Genomic DNA, 22133 nt, shown 5'->3' on the forward strand with positions numbered 1-22133 from the left:
CATGAAACCAAAACAACTTGCGCTGCATTGTTGTGTTAGCATGCTAATGCTAGCGATCTTTATTATGCTGGTATCTTCACACTGCATGTAAATTTACCTGAAATGAGCGTGATCTAGAAACACAGTTAAGCAGTGAGTACAGTATGTTATTCTTCTTTTCTCTAGTCAATTAAACAACTTTTATACACGAGGGGAGGAGTCAGCCGGCCGTCCCGGCGATGTAAACAAACTGAAGATAGGACTCTGAAAACTCTGAAAACATCACAGACAGTGGGACTCGGGTGTTACACCCATTGTAGACAGTCATGACTCACAGAGCTATTTTCAGAGGATATACTTGATTTCTATTATAGTTAAGGGTGAAAAATCACATATAAAGCCTTTAACCAGGAAAGCTTATTTGAAATCAAGGGCGCACTCACACTATAGGCTCATTTGCCCCCAAACATGTCAAAGCACTGTTGTCTCTCCCCCCCCCCCTTCCCACATTGCTCCAAGCCCAACCGAGCCTGATAAAGACAAAGCTCCGCCGTCATCACGTCTTTGGACATCCATATTGATCCCTTCACAGCGTTATATCGGTGTACCGGTCTGTGAAGTCTTGAAATGTAGAGAAACAGCATGCTATAGCTATACTCTCTCGCCATGACACCTCAATGGCATTCATAGCGAAGGCGAGACGTCACAGGGGAATAAAATACAGCGCGCCTTGATTGATCAGGCTGAATAGAGCTATACTATAGTTTAAGCTATAGCTGCAACCCACTCGGCTCCCTCATGTAGAAACTGTCCTTTCAGCATGAACATGAGGAACGCCTTCCAGCATGAGAAGGGGACCATCTGTTTTTCATGGCTAAAACAGCTCTCCACCACAGTGTCATGGGTGACTAGAGCGCTTTCCATCAATTCAGAGCGCCGGGTGTGCATGTCTTTGGACTTTGGGATAAAACTGAAGCACACAAAAGGAAATCCATGCAGGGTCAGGATGTAAAGCCCGAGCTCTCATTCTGTGCAGCAATAGTGCTAACAACTGCCTCCATGTGACGTCCATACTGTGAAGTCTGAGCGTTTTTATCCCAGACAGAAACAACACTGTATGCTGAGGAGCTGGGTCCTCTTTTGAGTCAGTTTTGATCCCATCCCTGGAGGAGTGGATTTCATTAAGCAACGTGATATCTTCAGTTCAAACCAATCTGCTCATGGGGGAAATATGGGCAACACAAAGGCTTCTGAGCAGTGCTGTGGCCTTTGTATGCAGCCCTATCTGCTAGAAAATACATTTATACAAGCACTTATTATCAAGGACTACATCAAGGTCAAAAAAAAAAAAGCAGACGAAGCAACAGAGTCCGCTATACAAAGCTATTATGAGAACATTTGCCTTTATTTCAATGCTCCGTGTAGTTCGGCGGAATCAAAATGTCACCAAGAGAGCGGAGAACAACATACTGACGAACAGAAAACAAAATGCAGACGTTTAATTATATGTGCGGAGATCGTAGCGGTCGTGGGCAGACAGTAAAGGCGCTGACTCCAGTCACAGTATATAAACATCACTCCCCCCTCCAATTGGCTCGAGCTATATTCTCCAGATAATACCTTGTTGCATTCTCAGCCCCCTCCGATGGAAATTCTGCTGTTACACATACAGCTCCTCCTGGAAATAGTTTTTCAGGAGTTTTCTGCAAGCGTGAAAGCCCTAAAAGGTTGCCAAAAGGTACTGAAATATAATGACACAAGCTGTAGCTACAAGCTAATTGTATCTGTATGGACCAAGAGAAACAGTTCAATCATCACCTCCAGCTGATGATCAGTGCAGAGGAAAAGAAGGTTCTCTTGTAGCCCATGTCAGTATGTACGACTTAAAAAACACGTCATCTTTGACATCGTGCACTTGTGACAAGCAGGACACATTTGATGCTGTATCGATATTGTCAGATTCCTATTGTTTAGCTTGGATAGAACATTTGTCTTGTATGCAAATGAAAGGATCTTTTCTTTTTAAGAAAACAATCATAGTTCCAAAAATTGGAATCACTTACTATGACTGTCAATCCACTGTGCTGGCTTTTTCTACCAATTTTCCTTCCTTCTCCTTAAGCACAGATACTTATATGTAAATTTTACAGAGCTGGTGCAACAAAGAGGATTACAGTTTTGAATGTGCAAATGGCCTTTTTGCTAGAATGAAATTAGAGGGAAGAAATGTTCATTTGTTTCATGCTACAGGGCCAAACCTTTTATTTGTGTAATTGTTAAAGAAATGTAAAACTAAACTGTTACATTGCAAGACAATAAAACATCATTGTCTTTTCATATACGGTGGCCAACAGGTGCAAAAGCTCGGCATTCATAAAAAGGCGCAGCATATTCAGAAACGCTGCACATTCAAAAGCAAATGCAAACGTCCGAAAACAAATGCAGCCGTGAAAGGCACTGCACATGAAACAAACATCCTGCAATAATCTTAAACAACTGCATTAACATCAAACACACTACAAATAGCCTAAATAAACCATATAAAGTCAAAAACACACTTCAGAACAACTGCAAATGCTGCAAATCCAGCCTGTTCAGCAGTAGTCCTCCAGGCCTGTAGGGGCGCTCTGTTTGTTATCAACAGGAGAGATTGAGGGAGATAAGCACTGAAAGTTTTGTTTAGTTAAAGTTGCATCGGGAACGACAGAGAATAATATAAATATTACAGACAGTGGCAAATTATAGAGTCTTTTGGGGCCCTGCAATGGCAACTTTGACTCACGGTGGTGTGCACTCGACTCGGTTACGCTGCTGTCGTTTTATGTTTGTCCACCCTCAGGTGCCCCCTACTAGCCTGGGGCCCCAAGCAGTTGCCTGCCTTGCCTGTTGATAATCAGCGCCCTCTGATTACAGCAACAAGGAGATTTAAAGGGAGCCCATGACAGCATGTTGGTGATAGCAGCTCTATGTCAATTGTGCAAGTATTGGTTTCTTTAAAAAAAAAAAAAATCTCTTCCTTCTGTATTATAAATGTCTTAACATGTAACTCTCTATGAATGTTTGGCATACATTTTTTTATAAAGGCTTTTTCAACCAATCTGACACCTACCCCCCAGCAGGGGGTTACATGAATATAAAAAAAAACTGCATAGAAACAAGAAATCTTCTGTCTGATGGTCTGGTTTGGTTTAGAGGCATCCGTTGTAATTTCCGTGTGTTTCATAGCCAGCTAAAAACTTCTCATGGGAACTTTAAATCTCTGCAGCCATGCAGAAGCAACACGAGCAATGTTGTACCCATGCATCCATCCATCATTACATATACCACTTTTCCCATTCTGGGTCACTAAGGAGCCGATACACCCTGATGTAACTAATCTAAAAGAAAAAAAAAGGTAATGTAAGTATACGTTCATCAGACTCGGATCAACCATCTTGAGGCTAATGCAAAGCAACCAGTAAAAATGTCCTGGACGTTTTGGCTCTTTTCCTCGCAAGCTGCTGAGTGGCATCAAGTTCAATCAAACATGATGCAGCAAAGAAGAAAAGGAGTCTGTAATGAGTTCAGACGAACTATTCTCTTTGTGGCTGAAGAATTAAGTGAAACTTGAGGGTTTCCAACACAAGAGAATACATAAATCTTTCTTCGTTTATGTGCATGTATGTATGTGTGTGTGTACATGTATGTATGTGTGTGTGTGTGTGTGTGTGTGTGTGTGTGTGTGTGTGTGTATACGCCTCTCAGCAGGATAGTGGTGTGTGCATGAACACAGTCAGGCAACACCACGTCATTCAGGGTGGCTTTCCTCTGTATTTGAGTCTACTGCATCTGTAATGAACTGTCTGCAAGTCGAGGAGAGTGTAGTCAGAAAGGAAGCAGGACAGAGACAGACAGAGGGTGAGTCGGTCCCAACGGATCAGGGATCCAAAAATGCACCGAGAATTTGGACACAAAATGACAGTTGAAACGGGGGAAAGCATCATTATTATTGTTATTCCCCAGAACTTGTTGGAAAAAAAGTAGGTTAGCATGGCTGTGTGCCTTCTGGGGGGACAGGTTAGGCTGGCAGGCAGGCACTGTCAGAAATGAGCTAATGAAGCATGGGAGAGAGAGAGAGAGAGAGAGAGAGAGAGAGAGAGAGAGAGAGAGAGAGAGAGAGAGAGGCAGCAGTGTCAACTGGAGACACTTCTTCAAGTAACACATTACAGAAAAAAACAACTAATAACTTTTCCAGGGCCAGACCAGGCTCTCCTGGGGCCCCGGCAACCTCCATTTTCAGATAAACAAGATTTAAAAAAAGAATCATTCTCAAGGTCTTACATTGTAGAAAGTGTGGCCTGTGGTTTATAACATTTCTTATACTAAGCAAATGCTGTGCAATGATCAAAATGCACAGTTCTTACATTTCCAGAGAGGAAAACTGGGAGAGAATAGTGAACTCAATTAAACCACTGAAAACCGTCGTATCAGCGCAGCTAGTGAACGCTTCATTATTTGATTTTACCTTTATTTAACCAGGCAGGTCATTAACAACAGATTCTTATTTACAACGACGGCCTGGCAAAAGACAGAAGCCTTTTGAGGGGAGGGGCGCGGTGGGGGTGCACAGTTAGCAGCGTACAACATTTCCATTTCATCCTCTGAGCTGCACGTTGGATGTGGAAGTAGGAAGAGCGCCGTCGTTGGCGTCTCAGAAATAACAAAAACATCCACACAGTTAGCACGATGGACTTATAGTTTGCGAGTGGCTGCTTCTTCTTCCTGTTTTTTTTTTTGCAGATTTGCAAACCATCTATGTGCATACTGCCACCTGCTGGATCGGACCGTGTACAAACGCAAGCGTACAGCACGACGTAACTAATGTGAACGCAGAGCAGCGGGGGAGAGGGGGAGGGGGGGGGGAGCATTCAAAGAAACAATCACTCCTAATGTTAAAACAGCCCTAGAATATTCACAGAAATAATCAAGGGAACCCAAAAGGGGCCCGACTGTCAGTTTATTTAGGGGCCTCTCCGGACTATAAGGTTCTAAACAGCTGCTTAATTTGTTTCTACCTCAGGACAGCTTTTGTTTGCTTTTTACCAATGACAAGTACCACGAGAGAATACGAGTTTCATAACCCCAATTATGTTCAAACTACAAGGAATCTTATGTACGTGCAAAATAATTAACTTGTAGTTAAGGCTGTAGAATAGTAGTTCCAATAAACCTTCTTTCCCCTGGAGCCCCCTGGACCGTCGCAGAGTGGTGGGGAGTTAAAGTGGTGCAATTTAGAGAAAGTACAACTCCAACAAACCAGGAAGTAAAACTATTTCTGATAAGAGGAAAGAGAGAGAGGTGTTCTGGGTAACAAGCCGAGCACAGAGAGAGATGAGAGCTGGTGGGAGATGGGTTTCATATAATGGAATATGAGTGTCTTTGTCTCTCTACACACACACACACACACACACACACACACACACACACACACACACACACACTGACGAGGTATCGTTTAATGAGCTCTGTTTTCAACAGCGTCTCCTCTTGTTGGGTAACTTTCCTCTGCAGTTTCTTCCACCTTAAAAAAAGTCAGTTTGTTTTTGGCAGAGCTGTAATTATTTTCTCCACATTAATGTGAGAATAAGATTTCTGCTAATTGCATCAAAAAAAATGCCGGAGGCCCGATCTGCCAATGTGTTCAGACAGCCCACGTACTACAAGCTGGTTACAATACATGTGCCGCAGGGGACGCTTGCTTGTTTCCTCTCGCTTGTTGACAGACAGCTATATTACTGTCCAAGGAGACTGTAAACAGAGGAAGTGGGCAGCTGAGTGGGACCTGGAACCATATGGAAGAGCTCCAACTGTGGCTGGACTCCAACCTGGCAACCCAGGCCTGAAGAAAGCTCCTCTGCTCTTCAATCAGCCCAGATTTATAAAAATAAAGAGCATGCAGAAAACATGTTCACAGCCACACCATGTGCCTATGTTGCTGCAGTGAAAAGGACCGGGAAGAGGGGGGGGAAAGATTTGGCTTTCTGCTGAAATAGGGGCGGTAAGGGAAGTAAAGTTTAGCGTGCTCCCAGATAAACTTTTATCTTCAAACAGAAGCAAGAGGCTGATTATTTTTTTAAACTAGGGTATCTTTGCTTAGATGGAGGCTTGAGAGTTTATCCTGTACAGTTTCTAAATCGATGATAGGATTACTGCTCTATCGCTCTCAGCAAAATGAAATGTTCCTATCAGTAGACTCTGAAGTTTGTAAAGTTTACCTCAGAATTGCAGAAATCGGTTTTTAGTCAGACACTGTCAATAAAGCTGTAGAGGAAGGAAGAAGGAGAAGGAGAAGGAATAAAGGAGAGTGAAGGACAAGGATCATTTGTTGCCTCTCTTATAAACTTCTCTGCATGTAGCTGTAGCTCATAGACTGTATAAGTGACATCCACCACTGGTTAGTGAAACGGCTGTTTTGAAGACTTGAGTCCAACAGGGTCGTTACCAGCTTTTAGTGTTGCCATGTGAGGGTAAGGGGGGAAAAGTGCACTGTTTTTTTCACACTTTTGCACACCTTACATTTCTAGAATATTTCAGATAGACTGCCCCTGAAATCCTCCTGACTTGCTTGTTCACACATGCACCTCACGGCGAAAGGCTATCCCTGTTAGACGGGGGAGAGGGAGAGGGAGAGGGAGGGGGAGGGAGGTGGTCTCAGGAGGCAAAACATTACATAAAAAGAACAACGCAGAAGTGGTGGACAAGTCCATCATACATCACAATAACTAAATGTTTGCCTCTATATCAATGCTTCCAGTAGTTCGACACAATACCAATATCAACAAAAGAATGCAGAACAAGTTACTGGTGAACGGAAAAAATCATAATGAAGCAGGTTCAATACATTCTACAATTCACTTAGCAGACGCTTTTATCCAAAGCGACGTACATCAGAGAGTAAGAACAACACAAGCAAGGATCTAGAAAAAAGGAAACAATGTCAGTAAGAGCAAACGATCAGCTTTGAGTCTGATTGGACACACAGGTGCTGACAGGAAGTGACCAGAGGCAAAGCACAAGATTGAGGGCAGTTCTTGAGAGCTCTAATCAGTATAGAAACCATCTTATAAGTCGTCTTTATCAAACAAAAACCATCGTCATTACCATCATCATCATCAATAATATGGAGACCATCATCATTAAGTTAGTAGGTATTCATGAAAGAGCTGGGTCTTTAGCTTTTTCTTAAAGGTGCAGAGGGACTCTGCAGATCGAATGGACTTTGGAAGTTCATTCCACCACCGGGGGGCGACAGAGGTGATGCATTGAGATCACACCGGTCATGTGCATACAGTACAGTCTATGGTCGAGCACAAGCAGCAGGATATAAACATCACCAATTTCAAAGGTATTTCCAGCAGGATAAATGCTGGAGAAGGAGAGAAGTCATAAATCCAATCTTTCTGAATGCCACAATTTGATCTGATGATGATGACTTTTTTGTATGGTGTGACTTTGATATTTTAAACCTCTGTGTTGCTGCTCTTCTTGGCCAGGTCTCCCTTGGAGAAAAAAAAAGCACTCTCCAATCTCAATGTGACGAACCTGGCCGAATAAAGGTGAAATAAAAATAAATAAAACAGTTCCTGTGGAGAACTCAAAGGGCAAACTGGTTGGCCAGGTTGCAACCCGTCAGCTTTTCTGATGTTTTCTTGATATTTTCAGATATTTTTTTCATCTGCATCTTGTTGCAACCCATGCCGTTGCCTAGTGTAGGCAATTAGAAATAATGTAGTCCAGTTAGTTTTTCCATCTTTTTACCCACGCCCAACAGGATACCCCATGCTAAGCCAGCCTGCGTACTCAGGTGCCTTTCAGGTTCCAGGACTGTACAGTTTAACTCAATATAGCTATTGATTTGTGACACTAGCTGCCACTCTGCATCACTTAGCTGAGATTACAGTGACATGTTTCAGAGTAATTTACCTGTAAACTGATCTATTCCACTCCATGTGTGCATTGACTATTGTTTTTACAGTGTGTTTTTGAATGTCAAATAGTGTGTGTGAGTGTAAATAGCTCTCCTCAAAGCACCCTCTCCCTGTGAGACAGATTGAGGCTCTCTGAGATCTATGTGTGTGTGTGTGTGTGTGTGTGTGTGTGTGTGTGTGTTTGGACCCCCGCTGAGATGTGACTGATTTTTTTTTTGATAACAAAGAGCACAAATTACAGCAGAACAGCGATTTTGAGTCACTGACGCAGAAAGGAGAGCGAGAAAGGGAGGTTAGTTTTCTATATGTTTACGCAGTATATCAGGGCCGACCTCTCTGAGCGTCTCGGGTGATTTTCCAATTTATGAATTCCTATTTTCAGCTGCTGAGGCTTGACAGAAGGGCTTAGTTTTTTATTGCATTGTGTTTGCTATAAAACACTCTGATCAGCGTGACCATCTCAGGACATATTGCTCCACGTCTGCTTCGACACTCTTTAGTTCTGACCTTACTGGAAGAATGCACAGGACGATTTTTAGATTTCACTTTGTTTGGGTTCAAATAAATGTGCCTCGGGATGCTTTTACCTTTGATTACAACCTTGTTTTTGTGAAGAGCTGTTGCCATTTTGTTGAATGACTGTGCCTTTTTCAAAGCTTTGTGTCTTCTATCCTCCAACTCAGACGGCACATTAAGAGAACAGATTTATACTTAATGGCAGTTCTGCTGGTTAAGCTCAGTTTTCAATGGAAGAAACTTGACAAAGTATGCAGACTTGTCGTAAAGTTTAGGGAAGGCGTATGGGACATGAAGGTCTTCTCTGGGCAGGTTGGAACAAGAGACTTTGTCGGAGTCTCAACACTTCTGCCCGAAAGGGATAAGATGAGCACAAAGCCACCGGGGCAAAATCACAAGAGGTTGAGAAGGGAAGCTTTTGGTTCTGGGTGCCAATTAAGATTCCTTTGCAGTTTGGCAATAGGTTCCTAGAGAGTGAAACAGAAATTCTGACATCTAGAGGGAGCTTATAAGCAAGTAGAGTTCAGGACACTGGTAAGATTGCCTCCTGGGTAACATCTTGGATCTTGTCATCAAGTGGTAGAAGGATAGAAGGAGAACCCCCTGGAGGGCTGACATATATCATCTGGAATGGGAATACCAAAGAATTCCCCAAAGAGGAGCTGGAACATGCTGCTGGGGAAAAGGTGGTCTGGACTAACTAGCTAAGCCTGCTGCCACCAAGCCCGGAAGAAGCAGAGAGAGAGAGAGAGAGAGATATGGATGGATGGATGGAGCCTGCAGCAGAGGTGTTGCATTAGGCCTATAGCCAATCAGAATTCAATCCCAGCTGAACAAACACAATCTGAATTGAATGGAGTGTATACCTCCATGTAAGTATTGATTGGTGGATGGTGGTGAATTTCACACAGCAGGCACCGCTGGAACATCAATTTCTTTTGACGAAAAGTATAGTTCTGAATGTGTGTGTCAGGTATGGTTACAGAATAAATTATACTAATTTATCCTTATTATAAGCATCACAGGGAGTCTGATAACAGGGTGTCCCCCAGGAGCTATTTGTTTTTATTCTTGAAATGTGTGTGAAATGTCTTAGTGTGTATACCACAATTTAAAGAAGCAACAAGAACCTCTGACACCTAGTGTTTAAAATGGGTACTGCAGTCCAAATTCAAAACATCAGCGAGAGCTGTCTCCCCCCGCCCCCTCCTCCTTAGAGTCGATGTGCATGAAGGTTGCCATGTGTTGGACACTGAAGCTTCAGTGTTTATCCAGCTCTGCATGGGTCTGTAAAGCTTTCTGTGTTCTAACCTCTCTCCATTTTTCAAAAGCATCTCCGATATTGATCCGCTCGTGGAGCTTATTAGAAACATGCAGAGGCTTTTTAGGTCGGGTACAATCTCTTCTATCTGAACCACTTCTCTTGACCATCGCTGCAACACCTGTTGGTTTGCAAACCGAGGGGCGTCCAAAACGGCTGTGTCAAGGTGCTTTTAAATTGCCTACCTTCTCTGGTCCAAACAAATCCAGAGCATTCAGGACCAGAATCTAAAGTTAGAAGGAGGACATACTGGCTGCTGCATTGTTGTCAGAAGACCGAGCAAGCACTTCAACATAGCATGTTTCCTAAATGTGTGATCATATAGTAAGGTCATTTTATGATTTATTTTAGTAGATATCTTACATATTACTCCCTTAATGCCAAAAAATAAGCAAAAGATTTTCAGAAGATCACCTGAACAAGAAGTCGCCCGAAGCCCTCGGACTTTGTAGGTAAGAGAACATGTATGATCTGTTAAGAGCTTTCTCACCAGCGTTTAAAGCTGAGAACAGATCTTTAAGAGACCTACAGGCTCCTTAGTGCTGAGGTGAGATCAGCTGATGTTTAATGGGACTGTCACCACATAACAAGAAGCACATTGATCTCTACTTAAAACATTCATTAATTGGTGCAGCTTTAAAGATCGGTGAGGTGGAAGATCATTCATTCATGTTCAATACCGCTCGAAGGGTAGTCCTGATAATAATGGCAGTGTTCTTATTAAAGGCTATATACTTGCAGCACTTGCAGCACAGTGTGATTTGGTATTGAATCTGTAAACTGTTTTGGATACAGAAAAATAAAGAAAATGGCATTTTGCAGACACTTGCTGCTTTTCAGTTACAAAGGGAATAACTTTAGATTTTAGTTAGAATACCAACAAATGAACACAAGTGACAAAGAGGCTCATGGTGCCAGAAAAACAATAGACGCTGCTACAGTACTGACCAATTTACAGACCAACGCACAGTATGTCAATTATTCCACCAGGGGGCTCTCAATCCAAACAACAACAAAAGAGAGACATAAATCATGGGAGTGATTCTCTCTGCCAACCCATCACAGCAGCACCTACAGCGACAGTACGGCAGCTTTCAGCAGCAGCTCACGCTTCCTTATGCAGCGGTCTTTGATGTAACATCCTGTGTTTCCACGGCAACGATAAACATGTCGTGTCTGTCATGGCGGCTGCCACGACAAAGACACGTCCCATTAAAACTATAAAATTACAGATTTCTCTGGCTCTGATAACTGTTAGAAATATTTGAGCTAATGTAAGTTCTCAACAACAACAAAAATAAAACCGAGGTAGAGGTTGGGGATTTTTTTAGTATCAATATTTTAGAAAAAAAAAAATTTACAGGGTTTTAGTTTTATCACAGTGTTGGTCAGTCTGTGCGCTCGAGGACTTCAAGTGAGATGAATGAACTGAGACTGAGTAGTTCTTGATTTAGTTTAATTTCTGTGGACAAAATATGCAAGTAAAGAAGATAAATCACAATATATTGTATCGCTATTCTCAGCAGATCGCAAAATGTTTAAAATCGCAATAATATCGTATCGTCACTCAAGTATCATGATAATATCGTATCGTGATATTACAGAAAATTAAACAGAGGTTTAGTCAATTTTGTATTAATTTACGTATTTTGATTTAAACATTGTAATACAATTCTACATGTTGTACCTTTAAAGTGACTGCATGGCTATTTCAAATTGTAAGATTCTTCTTTTTTTTTTAAATGCTACCAACACACACTTAACGTTTTGGGCTTTTATTTTGTGTTAATGCAAATTGTGTTGTGCATTAACAGTTGTATTAAGCCATGTATACTCTAAGGTAGCCTTCCTTAGTAAGAGCATCAGTAAAACCACATTTAGTTGTCAGTTGCCAACTGCTCTTCAGGCAAAACATAAACCTTCTGCTCAGCACAGTCATCACTTTTCATTTTGAGATAAACAAATAAAGCAAAACAATAATGTAATCTGAATTTAGGATTTTAGGACGTTTCACTCACCTCTCTCCACTCCTTGGTGCCCAGGCCTTGCAAGTACAACACCACCACTGAGGAGAGACACAAATATACAAATGTTATACACTTTCAACAAAATGATTAATAACAATAATCATAGTAACAGCTCTGCAGTTCATGGCTTCAATATGTAGCCGTGTCATTTGCTTGTTAGTTGCAGAGTTCCTACTCAAAGAAATAAAAGATAGCGTCAACAAGAAAGCTAAAGAGAACCTTTAAAAATAAATATTCACAAAAGGAACCGTGTTCATAAGGCATGAAATTCTGAAAAATAAATGAAAATGATTAAACTTTGATTGTACCTGGAAGGAATGTGTTGTTGCTGCAGAACAATAATCAAGTACACTAAAGGCTGAATTCAGCTGGTAAACGGATTCAGCCACAAACCAGATAACAAATCCCTCCCTCCATCTTTGTCTCCCTTTCAGCAAGAAGTTGACTCATTCATTCAAAACACAATTATCTCTTTAGAACATTTTTAATCCTATGGTCTATACTAGGAGGTGTTTTGGATCACAATAAGAGCCTAACAAAGATGTAAAAAGTTCCCGGTGGAGTTTTTTTTAGAGCAGAAATACGTTTTGTTCAGTGTGAAGGCTCTGACACACCCAGGAGCTCGTCGGCCGTTGGTCCTAGTTGGACCGTCAGTGAGCGATGTGCCCGGCTCCATCGGCCCCTTACGGTCTTTTTTCGTTGATCAACATGTTGAATCGGTGGTCGATGAGAGGAATCTCTGATTGGCTATTCGGAGGTTTCATTTATCTCCAGCTCTCCTCTCAGGTTCAGTAAAGCCCCTTGACCATGCCGCTGTAGTCTCCATGCTTTCACCCATTAGTGCGGTTTCTCCTGATCTGTCTCCTCCGCCTCTTCTTTTCTTTTTCCACTAAAAGACCAAGAGCTGACAACGCCCAGCGCCATTTTCTGCTATTTATCAGACATTATTCTCCATTAGTAGGCTACCTATGATATGACTGGTGACCGACAGCGGTGTGAAAATTGGTCTTCTCCTATCATAACAACGGACTACCGCCCCCTGCTGGCATGGAGAGTTATTTCCTCTCATGCATGCGCAGAACGTACATGGTGGTTGGCCGTCGGCTGTAGTCTTTGCCGTGTGTTCTAGTGCAACTTTTTGGCCAAGACGTGAGGCAAAATATAAAACTGTGTTGGACCAGAAATTTAAATACAAATCAACATCAATACAGATACTAAATGCAGCACTGCAACACTGTTGAGAATGATCTCCTCTAACACTAAATTACACAAAACAAGGAACACTATTAGAAATGAAAAGGAGCAACATGTGGACATCATACAGCTCCAGCTTTAACACACACACACACTCACACACACTCACACACACTCACAGGAGCTTTCAGCATCACACTGCTGTGTGTCAGCTGACAGCTCAGTGGGTCGTCCAAACACTCAGGGACTCTCAGGCCTCCTGAAGGTTGAAGGCAATACATCACTTCTATTAAAAATCCGTTTTTAGGACATAAATATCCTGAGAATGTAACACACTTTACACTTCATGGCTCTATTTCTGTTTTTGATCCGTCTGTAAAAAGATGCACTCTTAACATTGAGACTGACCGATGCAGAAATGATGAGTAAGAAATGACATGAAGAGTTTTTGGATTTCTGCTTCTCATTCCCTTTTTTTATCTCCTAACACTTCCTCCTCACCTTCTCTTACCCCTTTGCCACTATATGCCATCTCGTCCACTTCTTTTTCATATCATCTCTCCTTGCGCTTTAACCGCCCCATCTCACATACACACACACACTATCTTCTTCTCCTCTCCTTTTCTTGTGTCCTACCCTTCCCTCTCTTTCCTCCTTTTTTTTCCTTTCCTCCTCTTCCTCTCCTATCTTAGTTTCTCCACCTTGTCGTCTCCTTCTATGTGTGCTCTTCTCTCCTCCTCTCCCCTCCAAGCCTCTCCTTTCTTCTCCCCTCTTTACTCTTCATATCTTCTTTCATGATATCTTGGTTCTTCTCTTCTCCTGCCCATTCCCCTCCTCTTATCTCTCCTCCCCACTCCCTCCTCCTCTTCCTCCTCCTCCCCCTCACATGAAAGCAGCAGAGAAGCAGAGAAAAGGCCGACAGTGCAGAGAAAGCCTCATGTCTCTGCCTTCAGTAGGACAGGAGGCCAGTCGACCAGGACGACCCGGCCTCTACTGGGACCCGAGCATCCCGATGCTCTCTACTCTACTCTTCAAAGGAGGTAAAAAAAAAAAAAAGGGGGAGGAGGAAGAAAAACAAGGTCAAGCTAAATTAATAAATACGGTAACAGAGAAAAAGAGGCAGAGGTCGAGAGTTTAGAGCCGGTCGGCAAGCTGATCCCATTTGCTAGAAAAACACAGAGTGAAGCCTGTAAGGGCATCGCAGAGCGAGGGTGTGTGTGTGGCTGTGTGTGTGTTTGGCAGGAACAAGCCACCATCCATTACAGTCACATGCACTATGTATGTCCTTTACTTGATGAAACCAGCACTCCTAAAACATTTATACTGGATTTGATGTGTTTTTATTTATATATATATATATATATATATTTAAGAAGTATGGGGGGAGGAATTTGGGCGGGTCGTTCCTCATTATAGGAATTTGTGCATTGTCGCCACAACCTTCAGCCATGCGTCCAAAGTCTGTGGCTCACTGAGAATAACTTTACTATATTTTTATTATGAGAGAACTACGTGTTTCCTCTGTAGCTTCCTCACGTTCGCCCAGCCTCTTTAAATAGTTGATCTAATAGGATAACAACTGACTGTGTCTTATTTGTTTGTAAAATTGTCTGTGAGCTTTTTGTGTGTGTCGTTCTGTTCAAACTGTCCTGTAATTGTACATTTGTTTTATGTTTTGTTTTTGTTTTTGTTTGGACCTGCTTTAGGATTACGGATGAAATTTAGCTTTTGTGCTAATTCTGGCATATTAACAAGGATACTATTTTGTTGACATGTTGATTAATGAGCACTGTCCTAATTAGATAAATAAATGAAGTGAAAAAAACAACTTTCAACAGGTAGAATAGAGTCTCTCTCATGTCCACAGATCTCCACAGTCTCCTGTTTAAAGCACTATGTAAGTTTGACAGCGGGCCGTGGCTCTTTGGAGAGAAGTCCGTACTGCTTTACTGCCATATAGCCAGTTAGCCCGTCTCGATACTGTTTGATACAATGGCTGAGGCCAAGAGGAAGACAAGGGTACTCTGTGACTTACAACATTGCAGTTGCACTTAGAGACCTTTGGTGGGCGCCAAAGCAGACCAAATTGAATTCCTATTGTTGCTTTGACAGCTGGATTAGAAACTGTTTGACTCACTGCAAAAACTCAAATCTTACAAAGTGTATTTGTGTCATTTCTACCCAAAAATATCTCATGACGTCATGTCAGCCACATTTCCCTAACAAGTCCAGGAAGAACCAAATTAAAATGAATGAAATACATACCCCCAAAACAAAAATAACTACATGACAATAGAGACATTTAAATAATCTGAATTATAGTGGGACAGGCTGGACTGATCAAGAGACTTGTTTTACTCAAAGGAGTTATTCCAGCTGCTTTTATATGACATGCAGTTTCTCTCACATAAAAGGATAGCTAATTAAAATTCTAGAGAAACCGTATGAGTGCAAAATATAGGACATAAATGTACTTTAAAAAATAAAATCTTGTATCACTGATTTGAATGGAGTAATTGAGTAACGATGGACGAATGGAGGAGCATATTACAAAAATGGGTTTCTATATTTCTGTGCAAAAACTTCAAAGTGGTTTGGGCCCTTTTAGTGTGGAAGCAAAGATTTGTGAGCTGGATTATCGATGTGAGGAGAAACCCATCAGGAGGATTCTTTCCTGGTCAGCGCTGCCCGCCTAAAGGATGTTGAGCAGATGATAGCTGCAGTCAAAAATCTGATCTCACAGACATTTCCACAGAGATGAAGGCTCAGCACTCAGCCAGCTGAGACTGTAAATATGTCAGCTACAGCCTTTTTTCGTAGATATAGTTTAGAAGGAAGCTTTTCAAGACGTAGTCAACCATCGCAGTGTCATCTGGGTCACAATCACATGGAATAACAGATCAGCTGTTCTTCTGCATGCATGAAAACAGTCCTATAGGGAGACTGCATATTTTATTTTGACCCTGATTAAATAGAGTAAATATTAAAAGAAGAATGTGCAACATTTTACACATAAATACAGAAGAAATCAAGTCTATCCTGTGTAAATGTCTCAGAGTCATGACTGTCTACAATGAGTAAGAAGCCTGAGTCCCGCCAGCTGTACTGTTGTCAGAGCCGTGTTTACATCATGTTGAGTAGTATGTTTTAGTCAAGGACTAGTGAAAAGAAGAACATACTCATTTGCTTATTGCTTATTTGGATGTCACGTAAGTGTTTTTAGATCTCGGTCATTCTGTGTCAATTTATGTACAATATGAAGCTACGAGCTAACAAAGTGTGCTAACATTAGCATGCTAACACAACAATGCAGAGCATAGGTGATTGCAGCTCAAGCAAAGGACAAATTTGTCCGCCGCTTGCGCTTAATGGTGCTTAATTATGGTGCGTTCTAATTCATAACTCCTTTGTGTGAATGCGATTGGAGGGGGGGGTTGGAGGTGTGTCGCTGGAGGAGAGCGGAGGCTTCAGAACAGCGGAGGTGCCATCAAACAGCAGTTTGTTTTGGTTTCATGCTGGTGCTCAAGGGCGATTTTGATCTACTGGATCAAAAAGTTGTACATTCTACCTTTAAAAAAGTTTTTAATCACAGAGTGTGTTAAAGAAGTTGAGATGGCATCATCATGATGTCGGCCCTTTGATATTGAACCCCCTTTAATGGAGCCTGAAGCTCAGCATTTTTGCTTATGACACCAGAAAGGAACATATATAGTTGAGATGGTTTATATTAACTGCTTGGTCTGTATCATCCAGCTGATTGGTCACTGAGGTACCATCACAAGTAGACTGCCCTAAAGCATACCCTGCTCCAATGACAATTTTTCTCTAAGTGGGACAATTAACTCTCTTCACATAACACATATGATTCAGTGATAATATTCAAATATAGATAAGTGCAGCTGTCACTAGAAATGAAGGCACTGAAAGCACAATGACGTCTGTTCCTTTGCCTTATATTGAATTATAAATGGTAGCATGAATGGTAAGTGCATGCTAATTAGTATGATTACATAATTAAGATTGTTAATGGTATTACAATGAACAATTGATGGGCAAAAATGGATGTTAGATTATACTTATCATTAAACATTAAAAATCACTTCATGTTTGTCTGGGGATATGTAGTTATCATATGCTTTGAATGGGTTCTTCACATTTATGTTTCAAGAGTTATTCTTTGTGATTAATTATAGAAACTGACCTCCAGAGACTCCTACAGTCAGAGAGACCTCATTCATTTACAGCTGAGAGGTGAATAGTCATTCTCTCATGTCATCAAGATTTATATATTTGTCTGTACATTATGAAAGATATGGTGTTCAAAATCGGGGGTGGGTTGCAGTGGTTGGCCACCCACAACCAAAACCTAGCTTATACTTCTTACTTAAGATTTCAGATTTTAAGAAAATTAGATGTCATTACAATAAGCACAATAACAATTTAGGCACTGTATTCCTTAGATTAAACTTTTAAAACGCCTTTGCCTTCCACCCATTTTCTTCAGCAAGCGCAGTAATTTAACCCAGACTTCCTTCTACCAAGCAACATTTTCTAACTCCTTCTGGAGGATTCATAATCAGGATATATAATCCCAACAGCGAACTCTGAGTCTATCCCCGTGTCTCCTCCCTGTTGGACCCCAAAGGGAGGCGTCCAGGAGGACCTTAATCAGATGCCCGAACCACCTTAAGTGGAAGCTAGCGGCTCTACTCCGAGCTCCTCCCCAATGTTCTAAGCTCCTCACCCTATCTGTAAAGGTTAGCCTCCACAGGAAGCTAATTTTGGCCGCTTGTATCCGTGATCTTATTGTTTCAGTCACTACTCATAGTGCATGATCATAGGTGAGGGTTGGAACGAAGATCAACCAGTAAATCTTGAGCTTTGCTCAGCTCCCTCTTCCCCACAAGAGTTCGGTACAACGCCTTAATTTCTTCCGACGCTGAGCCAATCCGTCCGTCAATCTCATCGCCCATCCTACCCTCACTTGGGGCAAGGACTCACTCCCCACCTCTGCCTTCTAAAAAATAAAATATTAAACAATATATATATATATATATATATATTAAAAAAAGGGCTACTTGAATTTTCAGACATTTTGTATGAAGTAATTCAGGACCAGTATGTTAGCTAAAAACCAATGGACCATTTTCTGTATTCATAACACAACTCCACTACTTTCATTAATAACTCTGGTTAAACAAATCAAAAAGGCTTTTAGATAAGGTTGTAAAGATTGCAGTGATATGAAGAAATATCATCTCAATAGCAGAGTTCAAAGAGCTATGACAAATGGAACAACCATTCGATCCAGCAAATACTACTCATCGAGTTCTGAATTATGATTGAAGAACCAGTTCTCTGTTTTCTTCAAATCAGTCCCCAGCTGACCTCTAACTTAGATCCACTTAGCATCAGTCAGTCTGTGAGGAATCAATACAGAATGTTAGCATTTATTGAGGATCTACCTCGTGGGCAGGTTCAGTCATTTATCACAGGCTGTCAATGCTGCGTGACATTATCTGTAGGTATCGACCCCGTCCTGTTGCGGCCGGACGGCCTGGCTCGGATAGAGGCCTCTAACCAGGGACTTGAAAGAGCCGAGGGGGCATTGAGGTCACAGCGAGTCCGGCTTCCAGCTTTTCCCCCCCTGAGGGGAGGAAGGGTTTGAAGTTCAGGACCCCTCTGACACAATCATTACGCTCCATCATGGTTCTCCACCTCCGCCCGGCAACAGGAACAAAGACTAATGTATGAACTGTGTGAACAAAGGGCTCCTGGCCTGCTGACTGACTGTGTGCAGGATTATGTGTGTGCATGTGTGTGCCTCCTGTCCTCACCTGTTAGCCTCCTGTCCTTACCTGAATGAGGGCAAACCCAAAATAGATCTGTGGCTATATTTCTTTATGATCTTTTAAACGGCATCAATATCACAGATTCTACTTAATAAACTTTTTTATAAAGCTTATAGCTCGGAGGTGCAGTGGTTAGCGCTGTCGCCTCACAGCAAGAAGTTTCACGGTTTGAATACCCATTGGACAGGAGTCTCTCTGTGTGGAGTTTGCATGATCTCTCCCGTTACCTGGGGATTCCACCCACAGTTTAAAGACATGCTGGGATCAGCTCCAGCCTACCACGACCCCGAAGAGGAAAAGTGGTATAGATAATGGATGGATTATCATTACAATCATAAGATCGCCAGTATTTTTTTTTAATATCATAAATGATACCTTCCTTAGGTTAGAACACCTATAAAATCATGTGCTAAGATGATGTTAATCCTTCAGCATGTTAAGAGGAGGAACAGTAAAGCAGATATTTGTCAGTGTCTGAAGATGTCCGCTGACTGAGCTGATGCTCATGATTCATATCAGAACATTATAAGATATCTTTAATCTTTTCTGATAGCCGTGAAAAAACTCTCCTTCCTGTCTGCCTGTCTAAAACCCTCTGAAACATTTTTTAATAATCAGATGAGATTTTCTTTGTTTTTAATTTACAGTTTACTCAAGGATCAACACTTCGTGGGAGTTTTATTCTAATGTGGTTTGTTATTTAAGAACTTCTTGTCTCTAAACGGGAGTCTCAGAATCGCATTTTAAATCGACAGACTGAACTGAAATTAATTTTCATGACAAAGATATTCTTTATTATAGAGTTTGTTAGGGGGGATGTGGGCAGTGGTGTAGTGGTGCCTGGGGAAGTGGGTACACTCTTCATTTATGCCCAAACATTTTTTGTAATATGTAAAAATTTCACACCAAAATATCTAAATTAATAAAAAATGTTGTGTTTCGTTAAGTACTAACATCACCCCAAATATTTCCAACAGTTATCAAAACCAGAGAAATCCATAACTTTATAGTTGTAAAGTGTTGTTGGACGTGCCTTGTCGTGCCTGCCACCATGACAGACACGACATGTTTATTGTTGCCATGGAAACATTGGATGTTATGTCAAAGACCTCTGCATAAGAAAGCAGCTTCTGAAAGCTGTCGTTCCGTTGCTTCATGTGCTGCTGTGATAAAAAAAAACGTCTTGTAAATTAAACTTGGCTACATTAGCTCGTCAGTAAACATCTTCTCCACCTCAGGTCGGTTTCGCCCGTTTGTCTTGACTACGGTCAACTTGGAGTTTGTTTTCATCGGGGGTGGGAGTGGAGAAGCAGAGAGAATCACTCCCATGATTCCCCGCCAGCCTCAATGTCATTTTTGTTTATTGTTTTGAGTGAGAGCTCCCTGGTGGTGGACTTTACTTTTTGAACATTGTCACTTAACTTCTCTTCAGGGAGTAAAGACATTATGAAATTACTGTAGCCACAGACGATGTGCAGATGAGGGTAACAAAACGATAGACGACAGGGTGAGACAGCTGCATAATTAGGCATTTTGAGTAAACTAGGCTATCCCTGATTCCTTATGTGTCGGGGTGATTGCATCAGTGTGAATGTGTAGCTCAGGCTGGGCAAACACACAGATGTATTTTTTATAACTGCAGACAGACAGTTTTAATATTTATGACAATTGTAATGAATTTTTTTTTATACTGCAGTGTGTATACAAGCTTTTAAAAAGTAAAACAGAAAATGTTCTGATTTGGCTACAAAAAGGAAATCTCCATGGTGTGGGACAGACGGGCAGTGTCTCATTTTTTCACAACACTCAGCAGCAAGGTGCAGGCAATCTGGTCTCATGAATGAACTTTTTTGTTGCTGTTAGTATCATCTGACAGGCGTCTAGTTTCTTGGTTACCTGGCTGACAAGTCCTGCTCCTTCTAGTATTTGATTGGTTTGCCTGACGCGGTGTAACCAACACTGATCGCTCTTTAAAAGACACTGATTGCAGATAACCACATCCTGCACTGTCTCCTCATCAGGAACAGCTCTACAAGAAGTTAGATGGACATATGTAGCGTGGAAGCTAACCGCTGCGTATTGATCCATGTTATCTTATCAACTCCCTGCTACATGCATATCCACTAACCTGAAACATATGACCACGGTTTATTTGCTGATGATGCCGTATATTTACTCTCTGCTGGATGGTAGCTGATTATTTGATGTCTTTACTTGATAAACAGAATGTTAAGCTAAGCTAATTAGCAAGCTAGCTAGCCTATTTGCTCACAGAGGTGAGATGATTAAATGAAACTCATTCAAACACACAACTCGGTTATCCTTAAGGGTTTTTATTTGTCTTTTCCTGGTTAAAGGCAGGGTTGGTAATTTTTGAAAACAAGCATGATTTTGAAAGTAGCATTCCCTCAGTGCTCCGTCTGCACCAAGCCCCTCCCCTCTGTGTTCCCTCAAAAGCCACGCCCCCTCACTTACATGTACGAGCACCGTTGCTCCAGAAGTGGACCTCAGCTCATCGCTTTCATTGTGTAGAAACTACGTCGTCTCGTGTCTCATTCAGCGGTAAGTAAACACTAAACTTTATCATAATACATAAAAATTATAAAAACTATTTGACTACTCACAACGGCCAACGACAAACTCACAGTATAAACTCCGTCATCGGTGACTCGCTTTGAGTGTGGGATAGACTACGCACGAGTTAGAGAACGAGCAGGGAGACAGGGAGGCGTCTGATTGGTTCATCAGATTGGTACCTCGTGGCAGACATTGGTCAAAGTTTATACCGGCTTACAGACTGATACAGATGACGGATTTTCTTCATTCCTTTTTCAGAGAACATGAGTTATTAATTTCTGTCAGGACCTAAAGACACTTTCAAGCAAAATCTTAAAAAGTGGATCTGGAGAAAACTACCAACCCTGCCTTTAATGTTTGAATATAATAAAGTTTTTTTTAGTCCTTGTTACTCCTCAGTTGAATCGCAGAAACTTTAAAAGATTTCCGGCTCATAACATTTTTCCGTTCTTCAACACGGCTCTCAGGCTTTAAGGTTATCAAACAAATAAGCCTGTGCAGCTCTGACTGCTGCACAATACAGCACACAGGACACAGAGCACCTCCACCTCAGGAGGATTAAAAGTTAGAGAGCGCCGGTTAGACCTGATTTGTTATGACTAGACTTTCTGTCGTGTCCGACACAAAGAAACACGGGGGGCTCAGACGGGATTCGTTGGGTTGTATTGTACAACTAACGTTCAAAGGGAATGTCTTTTCT

The 22133-nt window shown here is 41.6% G+C and overlaps 1 protein-coding gene across 1 annotated transcript in view; it reads right to left on the reverse strand.

Moving 5' to 3' along the window:
• LOC109988166 (copine-9) overlaps positions 1 to 22133 on the reverse strand; it is a 143694-nt gene that overhangs the window by 103284 nt on the left and 18277 nt on the right. Inside the window, exon 3 of the mRNA XM_065955365.1 lies at positions 11802 to 11848. Coding sequence (XP_065811437.1) covers positions 11802 to 11848 — 47 coding nt within the window. The remainder of the gene's footprint in view (positions 1 to 11801; positions 11849 to 22133) is intronic.

This window comes from Labrus bergylta, chromosome 5 (assembly GCF_963930695.1).
Source record: "Labrus bergylta chromosome 5, fLabBer1.1, whole genome shotgun sequence".
Lineage (NCBI taxonomy): Eukaryota > Metazoa > Chordata > Actinopteri > Labriformes > Labridae > Labrus > Labrus bergylta.